Raw genomic sequence first — 19326 nt, 5'->3', positions numbered from 1 at the left:
ATTTTTTAAATGTGTCTTAAATAAATTCTAAGGGAACCAAATTTCTTGCCTCCTTTGTGTTTAGGACTGAGATGCTAACTTACCATGATTCTTTCTGCACAGGATATAGCCCTAATTTACCTTGGCAAAGTCAGGCCTGTTTCCCACAAAGGTAGGTTACTGACAGGATCCTCTTGCAAAAGGGAAAATGTGAATGTTTTCTTTAGAAACTAAAATGGAAATGGAGAACTTTTGGGAGTTATTCGAGAAATGTGGCACACGGTGGGCTTGAGTGAGTTCTTATTTGTCTCTGTAATGTTACCTACATCATTCAGATTCTCCCCAATTTCCTTCTGGAGTACTCCAGCTGTACATATAGTCATTTGTTGGTCTCGGCAAGATTTTATGAGATGTGATGAATATATGAAATATTTGGAGTATACTAGGAACCACAGCTGTTATGCCTTGCTGCATTTTTAATGGCTCCTTAAAATCAGAGGCCACTACACACAGCAGCACATTTAGACAAGAAACACTGCAATTATCTGGCTTCACCACTCCATTGCAAATCTGTGAGTACATTACAGTTTACAAGCCCTAATAGACAGTCATCACCTTTGGCAATGCTTCCACTCCAGAACAGCTACAATCTGGATTAATTACCAGGCAGTGATCAATAGAGACTGATAGTCTTTCTTGTTTGTTTTGTTTTGCTTGTACCCTGCAAACCAGATACCAAAAATTTCAGAAAAGAAATTAAATGTAGTATAAGGTGGGTCCCTTTAACATGACTGTTAGTGAAGCTAATTACTATAAGAAAACTGAGATCATTCATTAGCCTGCTAAGCAAATTACGTTGGTTAATAGTGATTTATTTATTTATTTGTTTTTGGCTGCGTTGGGTCTTCGTTGCTGCATACGGGCTTTCTCTAGTTGCAGCGAGCGGGGGCTACTCTTCATTGTGGTGCACAGGCTTCTCATTGCGGTGGCTTCTCTTGTTGCGGAGCATGGGCTCTAGGCACGCAGCCTTCAGTAGTTGTGGCACACGGGCTTAGTTGCTCCACGGCATGTGGGATCTTCCCGGACCACAGCTTGAACCCATGTCCCCTGCATTGGCAGGCAGATTCTTAACCACTGCGCCACCAGGGAAGTCCCAACAGTGATTTATAATGCCAATCCTTGGGTAACTGTGTTGGTCCTTTCAAGTATATGCGTACAGGACCTGACAGTTTATTAACTGCACTATATCTAAACCACTTGTCACCCGGGTGCTTTGGTTAAAATGACATTGTGTTTTAAATGGATAAACATTTTTACACAAGCAAAATGCGTCTTAAATGTTTGGCTTCTGAAGTACTGGGAGAAAAGTAAAGTGTCTCAAACTATCTAAGCTTCCAATAACTCTTGTTTACTGCTAGAGCTAACTATAGGAAAATGTGACACTTGGAGTTAAAGTAGCACTTTTCCTTTTTAACAAGCCCCAGTTGTGTTTTTTAACCTCTTTTCAAATGATACTCTTGGTATTTCACCAAGCTCTAAGTTTCTTATGCAATGGACTGGGAGGCATTTAATTTACAATTTCAGGAAAAATATTTTTTAAAGCAGTTAAGCAAAGGAATGAGTCCTTTGATCTGAAATATTCTGATTGATAGTCCAAAAAACTCTAGACCAGCTAAATCTATCAAAATAAAGGTTGGGTGGGTAGTCAGAGAAAACCTTGGGGTTTGACATGGCCCATGGCTCAGTTTATACAGCTCATACCAACTAATTCAACATTTCTGTAATTTGGAAATCTCCAACAAGGATAAGACAACTGCCCTTAAAGCCAGTGTAGGGGAATAAATAAAGTTACTTTCTGAATTCCATGACAGTGACCTGTACGTTCCCTCTGAATCTGTCAATGCACTTTGCTTAAGCCTTTACTGCATCATCTCTATGACAGTAGGGATATACTAGCTATAGGACAGAATAAGTTTATAGCCTATTTCTATGTGCTAACATAACTGAATAATGCAAATATAAAACATTGTTCATTATTGTTAATTTCAAAAAAAAAAAAAAGGCAGACTTGGTCATGCAATCAAAATCTGGAAACTTTTCAACGTTGACACTAAGAGCAGTGTTCATTAAGCAGTAAAGGGACTATGGCCTTGCACTCCTGTGGCTCAAAGGACAGTGGAGAAAGGTAGCAAAGCCTATCAAAAGGACTGGTCCCATGTGGCAGACATTTAGGTGTGAGGCAGATAGAATCACGGATCTTGGACTATTAGAACCAAAGGCCCTTTAGCAATTATCTAGTCCAGTGGCTGGTGAAATCTTTTTTTTTTCCTCAAATCATTTTTTGTTTTGGAAAATGATTTACTTTCTCCAAATCTGAGGGGCCAAAGAGGAGGGGGGAGAAGACAGGGAGACCAGGCAGAGGGCTAGATCCCATATCCATGAGGAGCCCCTGGGTTTTCATCTTACCTCCCTAATTAGAGTTTGCAACAGCCAACAACAAAGATTCCTATAGATAGAAAATGTTTAAAAATACTTAGCCTATCCCCTCACAGAAATGTTGAGAAAATGAGAGTGTTGGGGGATTGGTAGCAGCTGGAGACACCAATTGATCCTTTCACATCTGTTTATTTTATTCACCAAATTTCTCAATCCCCTTGTACTTCATGAAGAAGCTAACAGTGGTGTGGAGACAGAAGACAATTTCCACAGGGTGAGCTAGAAGAGTCATCCCACTGTACAGATTCTACAAACGAGTAAACGCCTGCTCACCCAAATTTAACTTATGTTCACTTAATCAGGGTATGTTGCTCATGGCTCACAGATCCTATTCCCAAAATCAAAGTGTTAACAACCAATCAAAAACATTTTAAAAAGGTAAGAACTGGAAATGGAAAATAAAATTATATTTTTAGTCTAAGTCCCTTGAAATTAGAGTTTATTGGTGCCTTACACGGAAGAATCTGTCGGAATGCAGATACTTAGTCCAGATATAAATCAACCCTCCAGTGTAAATAAGATTAATTCTGTGGTTCCTAATCTTAACGAAACACCTACTTAAGTGTAGAGTCTAGTTTTGTTACTTTCTAGGAGGCAAATATAGTTCAGGGAAGTATTTTAAACGTTACAGTTAAAAACTGTGGCAACTACCATTAGAAAGAACAACTGATTTCATTTGCCCAAATGCTTCTGCATAGTACACAGACAGCTTCAAAATCATTAGCAATGTCCTCGATTTTAAGGTGACTGATAGGTTACAAAGTTTTTGTTCTATTATTATAATCAAAATAATATTCAGTAAAACTCTTATATTATATATTACATAATTAACCATTTTAGTGAGCTTGTGCTCACTTTGGATACAGGGAACCTCTGAGGCTGTTTCAAACGTACTTAGGTGATTCACTGGGTAACTGTTAGGGGTCACTTAGGGAAATTACATCAACAACCACATCTCAAAGACATTTTGTGATAGGCATACGACTGAATTTTCAGGACATACTGAAGTTCTTACAGGATATTATTGTTTCAATATAAATTTAAATTTGGGTGGCAATGTTTTGTTCTCTTGTTATTTTGGCCACGTCTTTAAACTATCATTGAAGATAATTAAATTTTTAACTACATATGCTAACTTCCAAACTCATTATGTTTCTAAAATAGAATCTCTTCTTTCCTGGGATTCCTATTCCAAGTAAAAGAAGCATCACAATCATCAATCCTTGGTTTGATGACTCATTTTTAACAGTTCACTAAGCTAAGTTCAGGTCTCCCTTCCTACCCACCCAACTCCTTTCCCTGTGCTTTTCTCCCTATTGCTCCCTCTGCCTCAAACTTTGTTCCACCTTTTCTTTATCTGTTGAAAATATAAGTATCCATCAAGTTCTGCACAATTTATGCCTCCAACAATTAACTCACCCTAATATATGCCTCCAAGTGTTCTACTTACATTTCTCATAGGACTGATCAATTTGCTTTGTATCAAATTCAACTATATAACCTAGACTTGAGGGCCAAGCTTACATCTTATTTATCTTGAGAACTAAGAATATATATTTAACACATACTTGACAATTAAAATCAATTGAATTCTCCATCTGTGAGCTGTTTTCCAACTCAGTTTTTACCAATGGGTCTAAAAGTCGCCTATAATAACTGGAGATGCCTGATGAAATTCAGATTTTTTAAATTTCCATTAAAATGGAAACTTGTCAGTAAATAAGTAATGGCCAATAATTCATTTACTCAGAGTTAATTACTAATACATATAAATGCTGGAGTCTTATTTGAGTGACATCTTTAAAATACTCAGTGTTATTTACCTTAAATATAAGCATTCAAAGGTTAGGAATAAATACTTGAGTTACAAAACCCTCTCACAGCATCACTAGCAAGCACTGGCAGGTGGGAAGTAAGATGACTTTGGGTGGGGTTGCAGTCAAGGCCAGGTTGATATATTTGCACTTTTAAGTTAAAACCCATAGAAACATTATAAAGTCTAAGAATGTTAGGTCTCTGTACAGCCCCAAACCTCTCATTTAAGTACAATGTGTCAAAATGTTTAAAAGCATCACAAAGGAAAGGATCTGGGTTTAGGGAAGACTAAATTCCCTGCAAAGGGGGCCATAGTTTTTTACTTCTATAACCCAACACCTAGAACAGTGCCTGCCAGAGAAGGCACTTAATGCCTACTGAAAGACAAAATGTCAGAAGTGTCTGTTTAAAGAAAAGCTCAGTTTATTAGATAAACAATTACATATTTTTGAAAGTTTCATCTTTTTAAAGAAACTCATTTGACTCTTACCTAACAATAAAGTCTGCTCTGAGATTTTAAAAAGAAGCAACTATGGTTATACAAAATACCACCAATCAGTTTTGAGAGTCATAAACTTACAGAAAAAAAAAATATTTTAAGGGTTTATATAGTCAAAAGCTTAGGACAAAGAATTTAATCCCTTTATGACCTTATAACTTTGAATGGGAAGTCACAGGTCAATATTTTGCACCTACTGCCCATTACCAGCACTATCAACATTGTTTCTTAAGTAATTCTACAGCACAGGAAAACAGTAATAACACAAATCCCATTTTAAGATGGGTACCACTACAAAATTCCCCTTTATTATATAATGTGGTAGTTTTTTTAAATCACTAAGTAGAAGTGGGTTGGTTTCCTTGATAAAGAGTGTATATTACTAGATGTGAGTCAAATGAGGAGGATGAAAAATACTAGTTGAGAACCATTAAGGAAAAGCTCTGTATCACTGGAGTGTCCAAAAGCAGGATCCAAGCTCTTTGAGACTATGGGCCTAAGACACTTAAATTCAAACCTGGAAGAAGGCTGAAAATTATCCAGAGAAGCAGGCAGGACCTGTCACCTAAATAAAACAACACCAGGGATCAAGTTCAGCCTGACAAGTAACTTATCGCTACACCAATGGTAGGTCCCAACTACCAGCTTATGGAGTCAAAGTGCTTGTAAAGAGTGAGTCCGGATCTTTCCTGTGATGACACACCAGACCTCTGGCAACTATGAGATGTTTTTACTGGCCTTCTCACTCTACTCTTCTATTCGGGTAGGCTAGGGCATCCACTTTTTAGTGACAGACAGCAGCAAGCATGTGACACAACCTCATAAACTTGAATATGTTGAACAGGTCTTTCTTAACCTCCCAGCCCAACCACAAGAGCTATCAGCAGTCTTTAAATGCCTCAAGTCTAAGGGGGAAAATCAACAAATAACTTTAAAAGAGAAATTAAACAACCATAATATGTGGACAGCCTATAGAATATTTCATCCCAACCTCATCATGATCATAGAGGATCACAGAGAAGGAATTCCATATTTGTTTTATGTTTCTATATGGAGTAAACTGATATACAGCTGACCAAACAAAATCCTAGGCTCCTGAGAAAGCTACGAGAAGAATGTAATGAGAATAAAATATTCCTATCCTACAGTTATACATTACAACATTTACTTTTTACCATGAATTTCCAGTGGTAATCCTCTACCACCACAACATTGCACAACCACTTAATGAGGCCAAGTTTATTCCATCACACACTACAGTGGGAATAACAGAAGAGAATACATATTATTTCCTATTAATGAGAGCTGCTTTGCATGCATTAAATATCTTATTTAATAATCACAACTCTCTTAGGTAGATAAAGATGAGGAAACAGACTCAGAGACATCAGATAATTCACCCAAGGGCACACAGTAGTCTTCATATCATTCAGTCTCTAAATTCTTAATCGTATACTATGTATAATAAAACTTCAAATACATGTAAAAGAAGAAAGTAAAGAAAATGTGTTCACTGCATCAATGTTTAAAAAAAAAAAGAAAATCCTACACATTCCAGCAAGTTTTGGTACTCTCGCCAAAAAAATAAAAAAGCAAATAGATTCCAACTAGTCTATACTTCCATTTATATTTAGAATATGAGCTGGGCATGAGTATGTAATGAATATATATGTGTGTCTCTCTGTGTATATAACACCCACATTATTCAAAGCTCCCAAAAATGTGAAAAGTTTGTTCCAATCCTTCTCTATTTTGTCTACTTTAAGAATTCTTTGCAATATGCTTATGTAAATACTGATTTTAGCTGCTGTTCTCATTTCTCAAATCTTCAGCTTATAAATGGATTGGAAAAGTGACAGACCTAAGCAGACATCTTTGGAACACAAAACCAAGGAGATATAAACAAATACAACTAAATCAAAAACAAAGGTTTCTTCTTAAAACCCTTTAACTTACCACAACTGATAAATGAAAAGAACGGAAAGAAAGCAAAATATACTGGCTGTGGATAAGGTACACACACGTGTGTGTGTGTACACATACACATGCACGTGCATATAGGTAGGTGGGCATCTATTTTATTAGCACACACAATGATCAGCGTTTTACCTTAGTTCACTAAAAGCTCTACAGGAGCATACAGTCTAAATGAAAGAAGATTCTGAAGTTAGAGTAACGTTGGGGCAAGGGAGAGTATTTAAGAAAACAGTTCCAGGTTGTTAAACTCAAGAGGTGAGTGCCTTCAGTTTTCTTATACCAGAATTCACATTATGGTTCAATTGCATTAATAGCTCTTTGACTCTGCAGGTGATTTGCCTCCGTCCCCACTTCAAAGAGAGGCTGAAGAGGATTAAAGTCGAAATATCACCATTCCACTTACCTGATGCTGAACCCTCATCACAGACTTAAGTAAAGGTTATTATGACATCATAGATCATAAAACACAGTGCAAAGAATATGTTGGCCTGAAAGTAGTAAAAGTTGTGAATATACTATTTTCCACTTAGAAGTGTGAAACTCACCAATGCTGAAGTTAGTACCTGAAATTAAGTATTACATGTAATATTGTTGATACGAAAATTGAAACAGAAGACACTTTTTGATGAGGACTTGGCAATAATATCAGTGGATTTTGCACTTTGATAACATAATAATCTCACTATTGGAAACACATTCTAAGTAGAGCATTTTTGTCATAGTTGAGAGCTGAACATACATCTGGTATGTATCTTCTTCATGTAAGCTAATAATACTACAGATTTTTTATATATAAGCAAAGTAATATTAAGAATAATTTTTCCAAAATAAGAAAAAAGCTTTTATACTCATCCAAAATTGTGTAAGTGTAAAATTTATTTGAGATTCATAATTGCAAAGACTCTATTCACAGGAACCTATCATTAGAGAATTAAAATAAACATTCCTGGAATTAGAGAGAAAAATAAGTGAACAAAAGCATAATAAAATTCTCAGTGCTTCTAGAGGTGACTTTCTTCTTTCAGAGTGCTCATACGGACAGTTAAAATATATATATATTAGAATGTTCAGTCTAGAAGTGATCAAAGGCTGAGTCAGTGGCATTGGCCTTCTTCTGCTGAAGAAAGCAAAGAGGGGGAATTTAGCTTTTGGATAGAGAATAAACATTGGCAGTCTCCAGATTTTACTTCCAACATCTCAACCCACATCCAGCCTGGTGTGAAGAGATGGCAGATGGGAATACTTCTGTTATTTCAACTGCTGAAGCAGGATCCTGTTTCAGCATCCTGCTTGTTTCTGTAAGCATGAATATTCAACCATAATAAGGAGCAATGATGTGTGCTGACTGTATTAAGCAGGTACCAAAAAAAACTTTACCCTTTTTCTCCTCGTATCATAGATTAAGACAAAAAAAAAATCAACATTTAGAAAATGCCACTTCTTCCAAGCTTGGAAAAGACTTATTATTCAATGAAATGATGCTTGTTTTCATGAATTTAACATAAATATATGGAGACAAATGTGTGGGCAGAAGAAAACCAGAGTAATTAGCATTTTAGAGGGAAGAAATTTAAAGGCAACAAAACTGAATCAGTAATTATTTTCTACTTTATTTTCATGGTTTCATTATTTTCTCAGAAAATGCTGAGCAGATATTAGAGTACCAGTGTTCGTCATTCGGAACATAAATCATATTCCTTTAAATTCCTTTAAATACTGCAACAAATGTCTACACTGTCATGTTATCCTGTTGTGTAAATAATATCTCTTTGTAATTCTTTTTTATTTATACCTTGAAAAGTATTATTGAATCCAAGAAGGGTAATTTAGCTACAGATAAAAGAAATGAAGTGACAATTTCTTTATAAATGAGAAATACTGTGATAAGCCCTGAGGTATGTCACCATCCACACCCTTCTCAAAGGACAGAAATAAGGTCTTGAAATGAAATAATACATCTATATTTGATAAAATGAGGAGTTTAATGATTGAAGAAAAAAAATCTAAAGGCCACCTACTCAGACTGTGAGGGAAAACATCCATTAAAACACCATCTCTCATCAAAATTAAAAAATGGCAATTCATTGTATATGTGGGGAAGTTCTTCAAGAGATCTTAAAATGAATATATACCTCAATGCATAAATTGATTTCTGTCCACCACACGACACTTCTCACTAAAAACACAATTTTGCAGGAAAGGTGGCACGAGGCAATCACGTTTCCCTGTATCCCCCATACACTGCCAGGTAAGGAGCAAATGTTCTGGGTGCTGGGAACCAGGCCCACATCACAGACTGACCTGTGATCCCTAGAGCCCAGCAGCTTATGTATTTTAAAAGTCAAACAACTCTTAGTAAAAGGATGGACATCAGTCTGCTCTTTAGGACTGAGAGGGAATTGCTTGAATTTTTTTCACATCTTAATGAGCATACATTATACAAGTAAATCAATGCCAATATGAGGCACACATGTGGAAGATGAGATAAACTTACGAAGTAGCCTGTTCCCAAGCTGGAAGGAGCTGAACTCTGCAAGAAAGCATAAAGACAAAGTGGAAAATCAGCAATGGTTTTTAACACATTCCAATCCACACAGCTCATTACCAGTCCTTCGCAGGCTTTTCATCACTACACCACATAGCCTGTATACGCGGCCCCTTGTCATCTGCTACTGATACAAACACCGTGTTGCTTAATTTTCCCCTTTACATCTCTCAGCAACTCAGAGATGCTAACGTGCTATTTACTGAATTCCAAGATTCTGCGGTGGATGTAATTGCCAATTTATTTGACAGGCAGCTGGGTAATGAATTAATGATGGCATTTCGCCCTGCACTGAGACTAAACAGACACGCATCAGCCTGCCTCCCTGACTTGCTGACATTCAATGCCCTGGTCTCAAGCTACTCAGTTTTGTGGCCGCAAAGGGGCAGGCAAGAGGAAAAAGCCCAGATTGACTTGAAAATAAAAAGCCCAGTGGGTTTGGATGACTTTTCCAGGGTGTGACCTACTTGCCAGTTTATCCCCTCAAGGCACCAGTTAGTACACACAGAGTTCTTTTCAAAAATGAGACATTTTGTAAACATAATTAGTAGACTAAAATGCAAAGAATGTGTGGGTAAAGGGAAGTAGTGAAAAGCACCATTTTTCTAAAGGTTTTAGTCACAAAAATGATCAATTTAGGCTTCCATAGTTCTCACACACAGGGAATTAAAGAACAGTGATGCTGAAAGGTACATGCAGTATCACTTCTTAGTGGAAAGAGACCCCCAAAAAACAACTTGGTTTGTGCTTTAAACTTGTCTGTTTTTGTATGTTTGTTTATTTTTTTCCTAAAACCTCTCATTACAAATTCTTTGATTTTTAGTGTCCTCTTTATGAACAAGAGAGGCCCCAAATAAGTTTGAAACAAAAAGAACGCGAACACTGAGGCAGCCCTCAGGTCTCAGCTAAGCATCCTTGTACCAGCAAGGCCTCTCCCTGTCTAGCTTGGGTCGGCTGTTACACCTTCCACGGAGGGACCAGACTTCCATGGTGCTGCAACAGTTACTTAGGTAACCTCTAACTGTTCCACCGAAATGTCCTGTCCCTACTCTGCAAACCACAGGTAGCAGGGACCATCTGCTTGACTCATCATGGCTTCCCCAGAGCTTAGCTCAATGCCTTGCACACAGGATGCATTTAATAAGTATTTGTTGAATTAATGTATAAATAAATGAATGAATGAATGGATTGTATGGGAGTGGGGCTCAGGTGAATTTAATACCTCCAAAAATACAGTAGATGTGATTCTTAATTTTACACTGGCTTTGAGAAGGAAATAATGGTGCTGTAAGTACAAACAGCATCCGCATCAAACAAGGACAGTATGCTCCTAAATGCAGCTCCCAAAGCAAAACTTTCTTCCCCTCAGTGTTCCAGACAGGCTCAGGGGAATAAAGAATGTTAGATGTGTGATCCTGTCACTGGACTTGATGTTCAAAAATCCTGTTTCATTCTTGATCCCATAAACAGTATGTGGGGATATCCACAGTAGTCATGGAGACAGCTTCTCAGCAGTGATGAGCCATGTGACAGCATCGCCTGTTTTCGGCACCTACCCCCCTCCGTGGAACAGAGGAAGGCAAAAGCCAAGTTAGATCTCCACTAGCCTGGAGTCATGCCCCAGGGAGGTAAATTCACTTCAGGATGAATTTCTCAGAGAGAGAGCATGGGGTTTGCTAATTTCAGTATTTTCCCCCCTCTCTGCAAATGTATTTTATCCCAGAAGCAGAAGGACCCCTTCAAACCCACCTCCCCGCCCCCACATACGTATCATCTTATTGTATACCAAAGAAAATTACATCCTTCTGGTCTTGGGAAGCTCTGTTATACTCATTTTGCATATATATTGTACATTACTCAGGGAGCTGGGTGGAGAAGACGGCTTTGTTGTGCATATTTGTTCTGGCTATTGTTTATGCAGGTTTGACTGAATGAGGGAACAGTGGGTATCATTTCAATTTCTGATGTCAACATCAAATTACTTATTTAATTTCATGCCTGGCGAAGCATTGTATAGCTACACGCAGAATCATTTCACTTCATTTGTTATGCTGTGTTTTCGTGGCGATTGGCTTGCCTTCCAACTGACAGCTTTAATTACAACATGAATTTGATTGCACTGCCGAGGAATTAACATAATGCAACAAAGCATTTAAGTAGCCTGCCTTATAACACCCCCCCACACACACACACATGCACGAACACAGACACACATGAAGGAACAGAGACACTAGATCCTCCTGTACATTAAAGGTCTGCTGGAGTTTCAGCATTTGCTAGAAAGCATAAAGAACCTTAGAGTCAAAGGCTACCCACATTTGCCAACCCACTGGACTCACCTTTTTTTTTTTTTTAATAGAAAAAGATTTGTGGCATCAAGTTACAATTTCCGGACCTGGCAGAAAACTTCGTGGAAAAACCCTTCTTATCTACTTTGCCAAATGTCCACGGCATTGACATTTCCTTCCCTCTCTCTTCCCCATCACATTTTTCTTGGCCAGTTGCCAACTCCCTTTAATCATCACTGGAGAATTTGAACAGAAATATCTCTGAAATAAAGAGATTTCTCCTTGTCCAGTTCTGTAAGCCCAAGAATCTGTTATGGCCCTGTATTTAGTGGGACACTATTCCTGGTCACCAGCAGGACCTCCACCCTCATACAAAGGTATAACAGAAGTTCTGAGACCAGCAACAGGCAGGAGTCAGGGTTTCACTGATAGCTCAGGACACATATCACATCCCTGAGGCGTTGCTATCCAAAAGGCCCAGAAGAGTCTCGGTCATATATACCTAATCTAGGTCTGTATCTAAATATAGCTGGCAATATTTGATAGCTTTAACATTTTTCCGAGTCACAAAATCCATGAACACCTTAAACCATGGGCAACAACAGATTATGCTACAAGAATTAAATAAATATTTTAAAACCGCTTTTTTATTGTTAGAAATGTATTATGTTAGCTATTTGCTTACATATGTGCATTTAGGGATTGTTACTGTTTTCTCATGTTATAGAAGAAGAGACAGACACCAAGAGGTAAAGGCTTAGGAAAGCAGACAGGTGGTGATGCCCTGACCACTGAACCATTTCATGGAATCAAGCTGATTTTAACTTTCTGTGTTTCCCCAATTTATAATGAGAGGAAGGGTCTTCCATTTTTCTTGCTTGGAGAGAGAAGGCATACTCTGTCCAAACTATATAGCAAAAGTGGCCATAGAATCTAAAAAAGGCTATGAGTCAAAATGAGGGTTGAAAAACTAAAAGGAGATTTTTTTTAAATGCAATAAATAAAACCATCCTTGGATTCAAAAGCATTTGAAATAATACCATATGCCCACATGTTTAGGCAACTGTGTCTGCTGAATAATGAAAAAGGCTTCATTCTTATTTCTTCAAGTGGTAGAGTTGCCAATTCATTCATATTTTCAATGCATTAGGTAGAAATGAGAGGTATAGAGAGACTGAGAAAACAGAGTAAGAGAATGTATTTAGCAGTTTGCATGAGAAGACAAGAACATGAAGAAATTCCAGCCAGCTGGCTGTCTGATATGTGATTTCCAGGCTCATTATAAGCTATCTCCTGTTTAACATGGTCTTTTCATTCTGGGTTGTTTTTGTTTTTGTTTTTGTTTTCCAGATTTGACCACTGCTCCAGCAGTCTCTGCAAATTACCCACCTCAGTCTCATTACATGGCAAAGGAGAGCTTTCTTACAAACACACTCTGCCTCAATCTCCAAGCTACATGGGCTGCAGGAATAGTAATGGGATGCACAGTTGAAAGACATTTTCCAGGAAGGAGAATGTTGCTGCTAACATTCAAGTCTGCAAGTGGATATTCATTAAATGCTCATTCTACTCTTCTCACTGCCCCCCACCTGACTCTCTATCCATCTCTGTCACTAAGTCATCATTGAAGCTACTCATTAAACTCATGAAGTTAACATTTCTGTTTTAACAGCTCACCTACAACAAGGGATTTCAAAAATTGATTATCCATCCAAAATAGATGTACTCCATTCATTAGAGATCTACACAAAGAGGCCATGGCTACTATTAAGGCCCCCTAAGTATGGGATGGATGTGCATTCCACCCCTAGAGGAAAATGTATGCTCTGACCCTAGGGCTAATTTAAATAGAATAATTTAAAATTCTTCCAAATCATCATTTGTGTCTGACATCCCTGCCTATCCACCTCCATGTTATGCTTTTCTCTCTTGGGAGTAAAAAGCAGAAGGATCATGCTAAGAATCACTTGGCCAACTATGTTTCTTACAAAGGTCACAAGACAAGCTCAATTACTTTCTGTAGTAGTTTAGAAGACAATGACAATTAAAAGAACCTAAAATCTTAATCCTAAGAAATGTGCCTTGAAGATAAGATTACTAATAACTTACAAAGATGCAAAATATATTTAAATGGAGAAATGAGCTACTAGTGGAAGTAAAAGTGGGGGCACAACTTGAAAAAAGCATCAGGTATGGACATGGTCACTTCCAAATTCAACTTTCAACCCTCTGTTATAACCCATTTCCAACTGTTATCAGCTCTCATCTATATTCAACAGCCTTCCAACTTCTTTCCCTAATTTCATCCTCGTGCTCATTTTCACCTGCATTTCTTCACATAAAAGGAAAAGTAAACATTTTAAAGTAAAAATTGTTAACAACAATTCCTTCTAACATCTTTGAGAGGCTTTTTAAATACTAACCTATATAGTGGGTTAAATAGTGTTCCCCTAAAATTATAAGGCCTGCTTGGAACCTCAAAATGTGATTGTGAGGGTTAATTTTATGCATCAGCTTGACTAGGCCACTGGGTACCCAGATATTTGCTCAAACATTATTCTGGGTGTTACCATGAGGGTGTTTTTGGATGAGTTTACATTTAAATCAACAGGCTGAGTAAAGCCCTCCCTAGGGTGGGCCTCATCCAATCAGTTTAATAGAACAAAAGGGACGACCATACTCAGAATAAGAGGGAATTCCTCTGTCTGACTCAGCCTTCAAGCTGGGACAACAGTTTTTTCCTGCTTTTAGACTCAAACTGAAACACAGACTTTTCCTGGGTGTCAATCCTTCTGGTCTTTAGGGTTTGTTCAGACTTTTGGACTCAGACTGGATCTAACCATCAGCTCTCCTGGGAGTCCAGCTTGCTGACTACACATTTTGAGACTTGTCAGTCTCCGTAACTGTATATGTCAATACATCCTTTTGGCTCTGTTTCACTTGAGAACCCTGACTGATATAATGACCTTGTTTGGAAATAGGGACTTTGCAGATGTAATTAAGTTGAGGTCATACTGGATTAAGGTGGGCCCTAAATCCAATGACTGCTCTCCTTATAAGAAGAGGAGAAGACATACAGAGCTACAAATAGAGTAGAAGCCCATGTGAAGAGAAGCACACATCGAAGTGATGTCATTATATGCCAAGGAACACCAAGGATTGTGAGAAGCCATCAGAAGCTAGAAGACAGGAAAGACTCCTCTCTGGAGACTTCAGAGAAATCATGGCCCTGTTGACACCTTAATGTTGGACTTCTAGCCTTACAAACTACAAGATAATAGATTTCTGTTGTTTTAAGCTCCCTGGCTTGTGGTCATGCATAACAGCCACCCAGGAAACTAATACAGTACTTAGCCTGCTTACCATGAGCTAGAAGATATTATGTGACCAGCTCCTGTGCTCATGCACTCTGCTCTAGCCACACTGGCCTTTTTTCTTCCCCTTAAACATGTCCTGACTCAGGGCCGTGACCTTGTCACTCCGTTGCCTAGATGTTCTTCCTTCCTTTCGTCATTCAGGCTTCAGTTCAAAAATCACCAAAACAGAAAGGACTGATCCAGGGACTTCCCTGGCGGCACAGCGGATAAGAGTCTGTGCTCCCAATGCAGAGGGCCCAGGTTCAATCCCTGGTCAGGGAACTAGATCCCACATGCATGCCACAACTAAGAGTTTGCATGCCACAACTAAAGAGCCCGTGAGCCACAACTAAGACCCGGTGCAACAATATAAATAAATAAATATTTTTTAAAAAAAAGAAAGAAAGAAAGGACTAATCCAATCACTCCAGTTAAAGTGGCAGCACACACCCTGCCACCCCCCACTACTGTTTAGTTTACTTCACAAAATGTATTACACATCAAAAACAATGTTATCGTCTGCTCACAGGTTTGCTATTTGCCTCCCTCAATAGAGTAGAAGCTTCATGAGGGCAGAGGCTTCATCTTGTTCACCAATCAATCTCAAGTGCCCAGAACTATACCTGACACTTAAAAGGTATTTGATAAATATTTCTGGACAATCAAAACACTGACTATCCAAGAAAACACATAAAAACATGATACAGGAAAGACAAAAGGCATAAACAAACTGGTAGGGAAAATGAAAATCTGGCAAAAACAGAAAAAGAAAAGAAAGGAGAAACAGAATATCAAGAGTCTGTCACAGGTCTGGATTAGAGTTTTTTCTTAAATACAGGGAAGTTCATTGATGGTGTGGCCTTTGTCTACTTCTTCCTTAACAGTAACTAGTAAACCTGACAATAAATGTTTGGGTGTTGGGTGGGAAAAAGGAGGCTAGGAAAGATGCTTGCGTAGATGGATGGATAATGGCACAGTGGCATAGATAAATCAATAAAACCCCCCAAACTTGGGAGATTCGAGGTAGAAGGGGTGTTTCAAGAAGCAGCAGAAGAAACGCCTCAACTGTGATATTAAATGGACTAAAGAGCTACAGAACGATAAGATTAGAGAACTGTGTAGCACAACACTTACTAGACTTCAATCCCTTTTCACCTAATTTCTGAAATGCTTCAATTTCTTCAACATCTTGAAAGTTTTAAAAGTATGAAATATGTGTCTGCCTTTTCATAATTAAAATCCTGACCCAAAATTCTTTCAGAGAGACACTAGAGTCATATCCAGGTAGTTATCTGAATAAAGCATTAAAATTGTTTACTTCCACAGGGTGGTAGGAAGAGGTTGCTAGAGGAAGTGACATAGGGGTTGCAGAAGGAAAAGAGAAAAAAAAAAAAGGAGACAAAAGAAACAAAAATAGGAAAATTTGAAAGTTTATATTATTTAAGAAAAAAAGAAAAAAAAGAGCGGTCCAGAAGGAACAAGTATAAGGTACAAACCATTGGGAAGTAGAGGGAGAGAGAGAGGATGAAGAGGTAGTTTCATATGTCCCAGTGGAGGGCTCTGCTTATAACCTCAGGAGTGTGCCTGCAAAGGATCTTAAAGAAGAAAGTTTAATAGTGAGTTCTGACTCTTAGAAAAACAACTGTGGAAGCTTTGTCGAGTACAGGGCAAAGGAAACAGAGATGCGTCAGATTACATCACTGAGAGGCCACAGGAATCATCTGTGTAAGAAATGATGAGGGCATCTGAAGCATCAGTCATGTCAAGGAGAGGATAATCATAGCCAAATGCCTCTTCAGAAATAAAGTCAGTAAATAAAGCAGAGTGACGAAGTAAACAGGATAAGTAAGACAGAGGAAGGAACAGGGCTCGATTTTGAAGATACTAGCTCTGGGATCCAATACAGAGACAAGAAAATAAGAGAGGGAGTTCAAAGTTGAGAAAAATAGGTAAGGAGACATAGAATAATGAGGATTTTATTTGGGAGGAAGAATGGTGTTTGTCATGATTGAGATAAGCAGGTCTTGTCGAATTGACCACTACAAGGGAATTCAAATCAGAAAGGGTAGAGAAGCCTCCTAAGGTAGGTGTAAATTTGATGCAGAAAGAAATAAATAAATACTTATGAGCACACTGGGTATGCCAAGAACTGTTACGTGATTCAAACACACAGTACCAGGTAACCTTTTAAAAGAAACCTAACAAGGTAGATGAAATGACCCCCATTTCACAGATAAAGAAACCAAGGCTTGGAAAGATCAAGTTTTTTGCTCAAGGTCACATGGATAATAAATAGCAAAATAGCTGTTAAAACTTAGTCTGGGCCTCCCTGGTGGCGCAGTGGTTGAGAGTCCGCCTGCCGATGCAGGGGATACGGGTTCGTGCCCCGGTCTGGGAGGATCCCATATGCCGCGGAGCGGCTGGGCCCGTGAGCCATGGCCGCTGGGCCTGCGCATCCGGAGCCTGTGCTCTGCAACGGGAGAGGCCACAACAGTGAGAGGCCCGCATACCGCAAAAAAAAAAAAACTTAGTCTGTTTGTAATGAATGCCTACGATCACTTCAAAATTTGAGGCTTTTATATACTAAGTTTAGGCCCTGAGTTTTGAAAACTTCCTCACTTACAAAATTCTGTATAAGTCAGAAACAATATTTTCCCCCTTGAATAACTCACTATGAATATTTATATATTCAATTATTTCCCTTAACTTTTTCCTTAGTGACTAATCTAAACAAGTTACTATGTCTCCTTGATCAATGTGAGAGTCCTCGTGAATTATTATTCCCTCCTGGCAATGTAGTCTGGGGATATGTAATTTAGAAAAAACAAGCACATTTGGTTTTTAAGCTTCACCCATGAGTCAAATTCTCCAGCCACACTGAAATTCTTCATTCTTACTCGTTTTGCCTGTCCAATTAAAAAAAAAAGCTGGAATAATACAGTTATCTTGATTAGCTGCACTTGAGAGTAAGTCTTAACTGCCACAGCTCCTAAAAATATCACTAAAGTGAGTGGAAGACTTAAAGGGAGTTTTATCTCAGCTGAAAATCCAGAGTGGGCAATCTGGACTAACAGGGATCAAATTCACTCTAACACCTTAAGCAACTAAAAAACTAGACAAAATGTGTGGGAAAAAAGGTTTTTTAGAAGTTTAGATAGGCAGTGCAGTGATCTTAGAGAGACAGAAAGCAAATGAAATAATTTTTACAGTTGCCCCAGCTTACTGTGTGAAGAGAGTTTTCATGCCATAGTCGTGTGGTTGGGGGTAACCCAGGTGGATCCCAGAAGCATCCCTGAGTTGAGAAGACAGAGTTGATAGTAAGAGGAAGCCAAGTCAGCTGGAATTTGCAAAGCAGAGGATGGGAGAAAAGAGAGGCTCACAGTGAGAGAATCAGGAAACCTGCAGAAGGCTTCCCCCTTCTCTTCACCTGAGTCCATATCAGCACATCTGTGGGTGAAAAGTACCCAAGGCAAGGGAAATGACCACTGAAAAGGAGCAGGTAGAACGAATGCCAGAGTCACAGAGGGCAGGGAACAACTGGTATTCCCACCAGCCAGAGTGGAAAAACCTTGTAACACATCAGGAATTAGGCAGAGTATTCAGTATTGGGGAAAAATGAGCTTTAGGCTAAAGGATATTCTGAATGTTCCACCCAGAAAAGCATAAAAATAAACCTCAGAAAAAATCAAAATATTATTCCAAGTGGCATAATAGTAGCCCAGAATAAAGCTTAAGAATATTTATGGAGGGCTTCCCTGGTGGCACAGTGGTTGAGAATGTGCCTGCTAATGCAGGGGACACGAGTTCGAGCCCTGGTCTGGGAGGATCCCACATGCCGCGGAGCAACTGGGCCCGTGAGCCACAACGACTGAGCCTGCGCGTCTGGAGCCTGTGCTCTGCAACAAGAGAGGCCACGATAGTAGAGGCCCGCGCACTGTGATGAAGAGTGGCCCCCACTTGCCACAACTAGAGAAAGCCCTCGCACAGAAACTAAGACCCAACACAGCAAAAATAAATAAATAAATCAATAAGTAAACTCCTACCCCCAACATCTAAAAAAAAAAACCATGGACCTCCAAAGCGGGCTGCATATAAAAAAATAAAATAAAAAATAAAAAAATAAAAAATAAAAAATAAAAAAAAAGAATATTTATGGAAACCAAAAATACCCAGCACTCAACAAAAAAACTTCACAGTATTTGGCATCCCCCCCAAAAAAGTGTCAGGCATGCAAAAAAGCCAGAAAAATACAATCCATAAGGAGGAGAAAAACCAATCAATAGAAACAGACTCAGAAATGACACAGATGACACAATTAGTAGATTAAGGGCATTAAAATGGTTAATAATAACTATTTTCCATATGTTCAAG

At 38.6% G+C, this 19326-nt stretch overlaps 1 protein-coding gene across 4 annotated transcripts in view; it reads right to left on the bottom strand.

Moving 5' to 3' along the window:
- AUTS2 (activator of transcription and developmental regulator AUTS2) overlaps positions 1-19326 on the bottom strand; it is a 1143092-nt gene that overhangs the window by 605533 nt on the left and 518233 nt on the right. For all 4 annotated transcript variants that reach the window (XM_060078085.1, XM_060078086.1, XM_060078087.1 and 1 more), the window contains one exon: positions 9261-9296. In XM_060078085.1, the coding sequence (XP_059934068.1) occupies positions 9261-9296 (36 nt within the window). The remainder of the gene's footprint in view (positions 1-9260; positions 9297-19326) is intronic.

The sequence above is a fragment of the Mesoplodon densirostris genome, chromosome 16 (genome assembly GCF_025265405.1).
Source record: "Mesoplodon densirostris isolate mMesDen1 chromosome 16, mMesDen1 primary haplotype, whole genome shotgun sequence".
NCBI classification, from domain to species: Eukaryota; Metazoa; Chordata; class Mammalia; order Artiodactyla; family Ziphiidae; genus Mesoplodon; species Mesoplodon densirostris.
The sequence above is the reverse complement of the archived record's forward strand: the minus strand, read 5'-3'. Positions and strand labels throughout refer to the sequence as shown.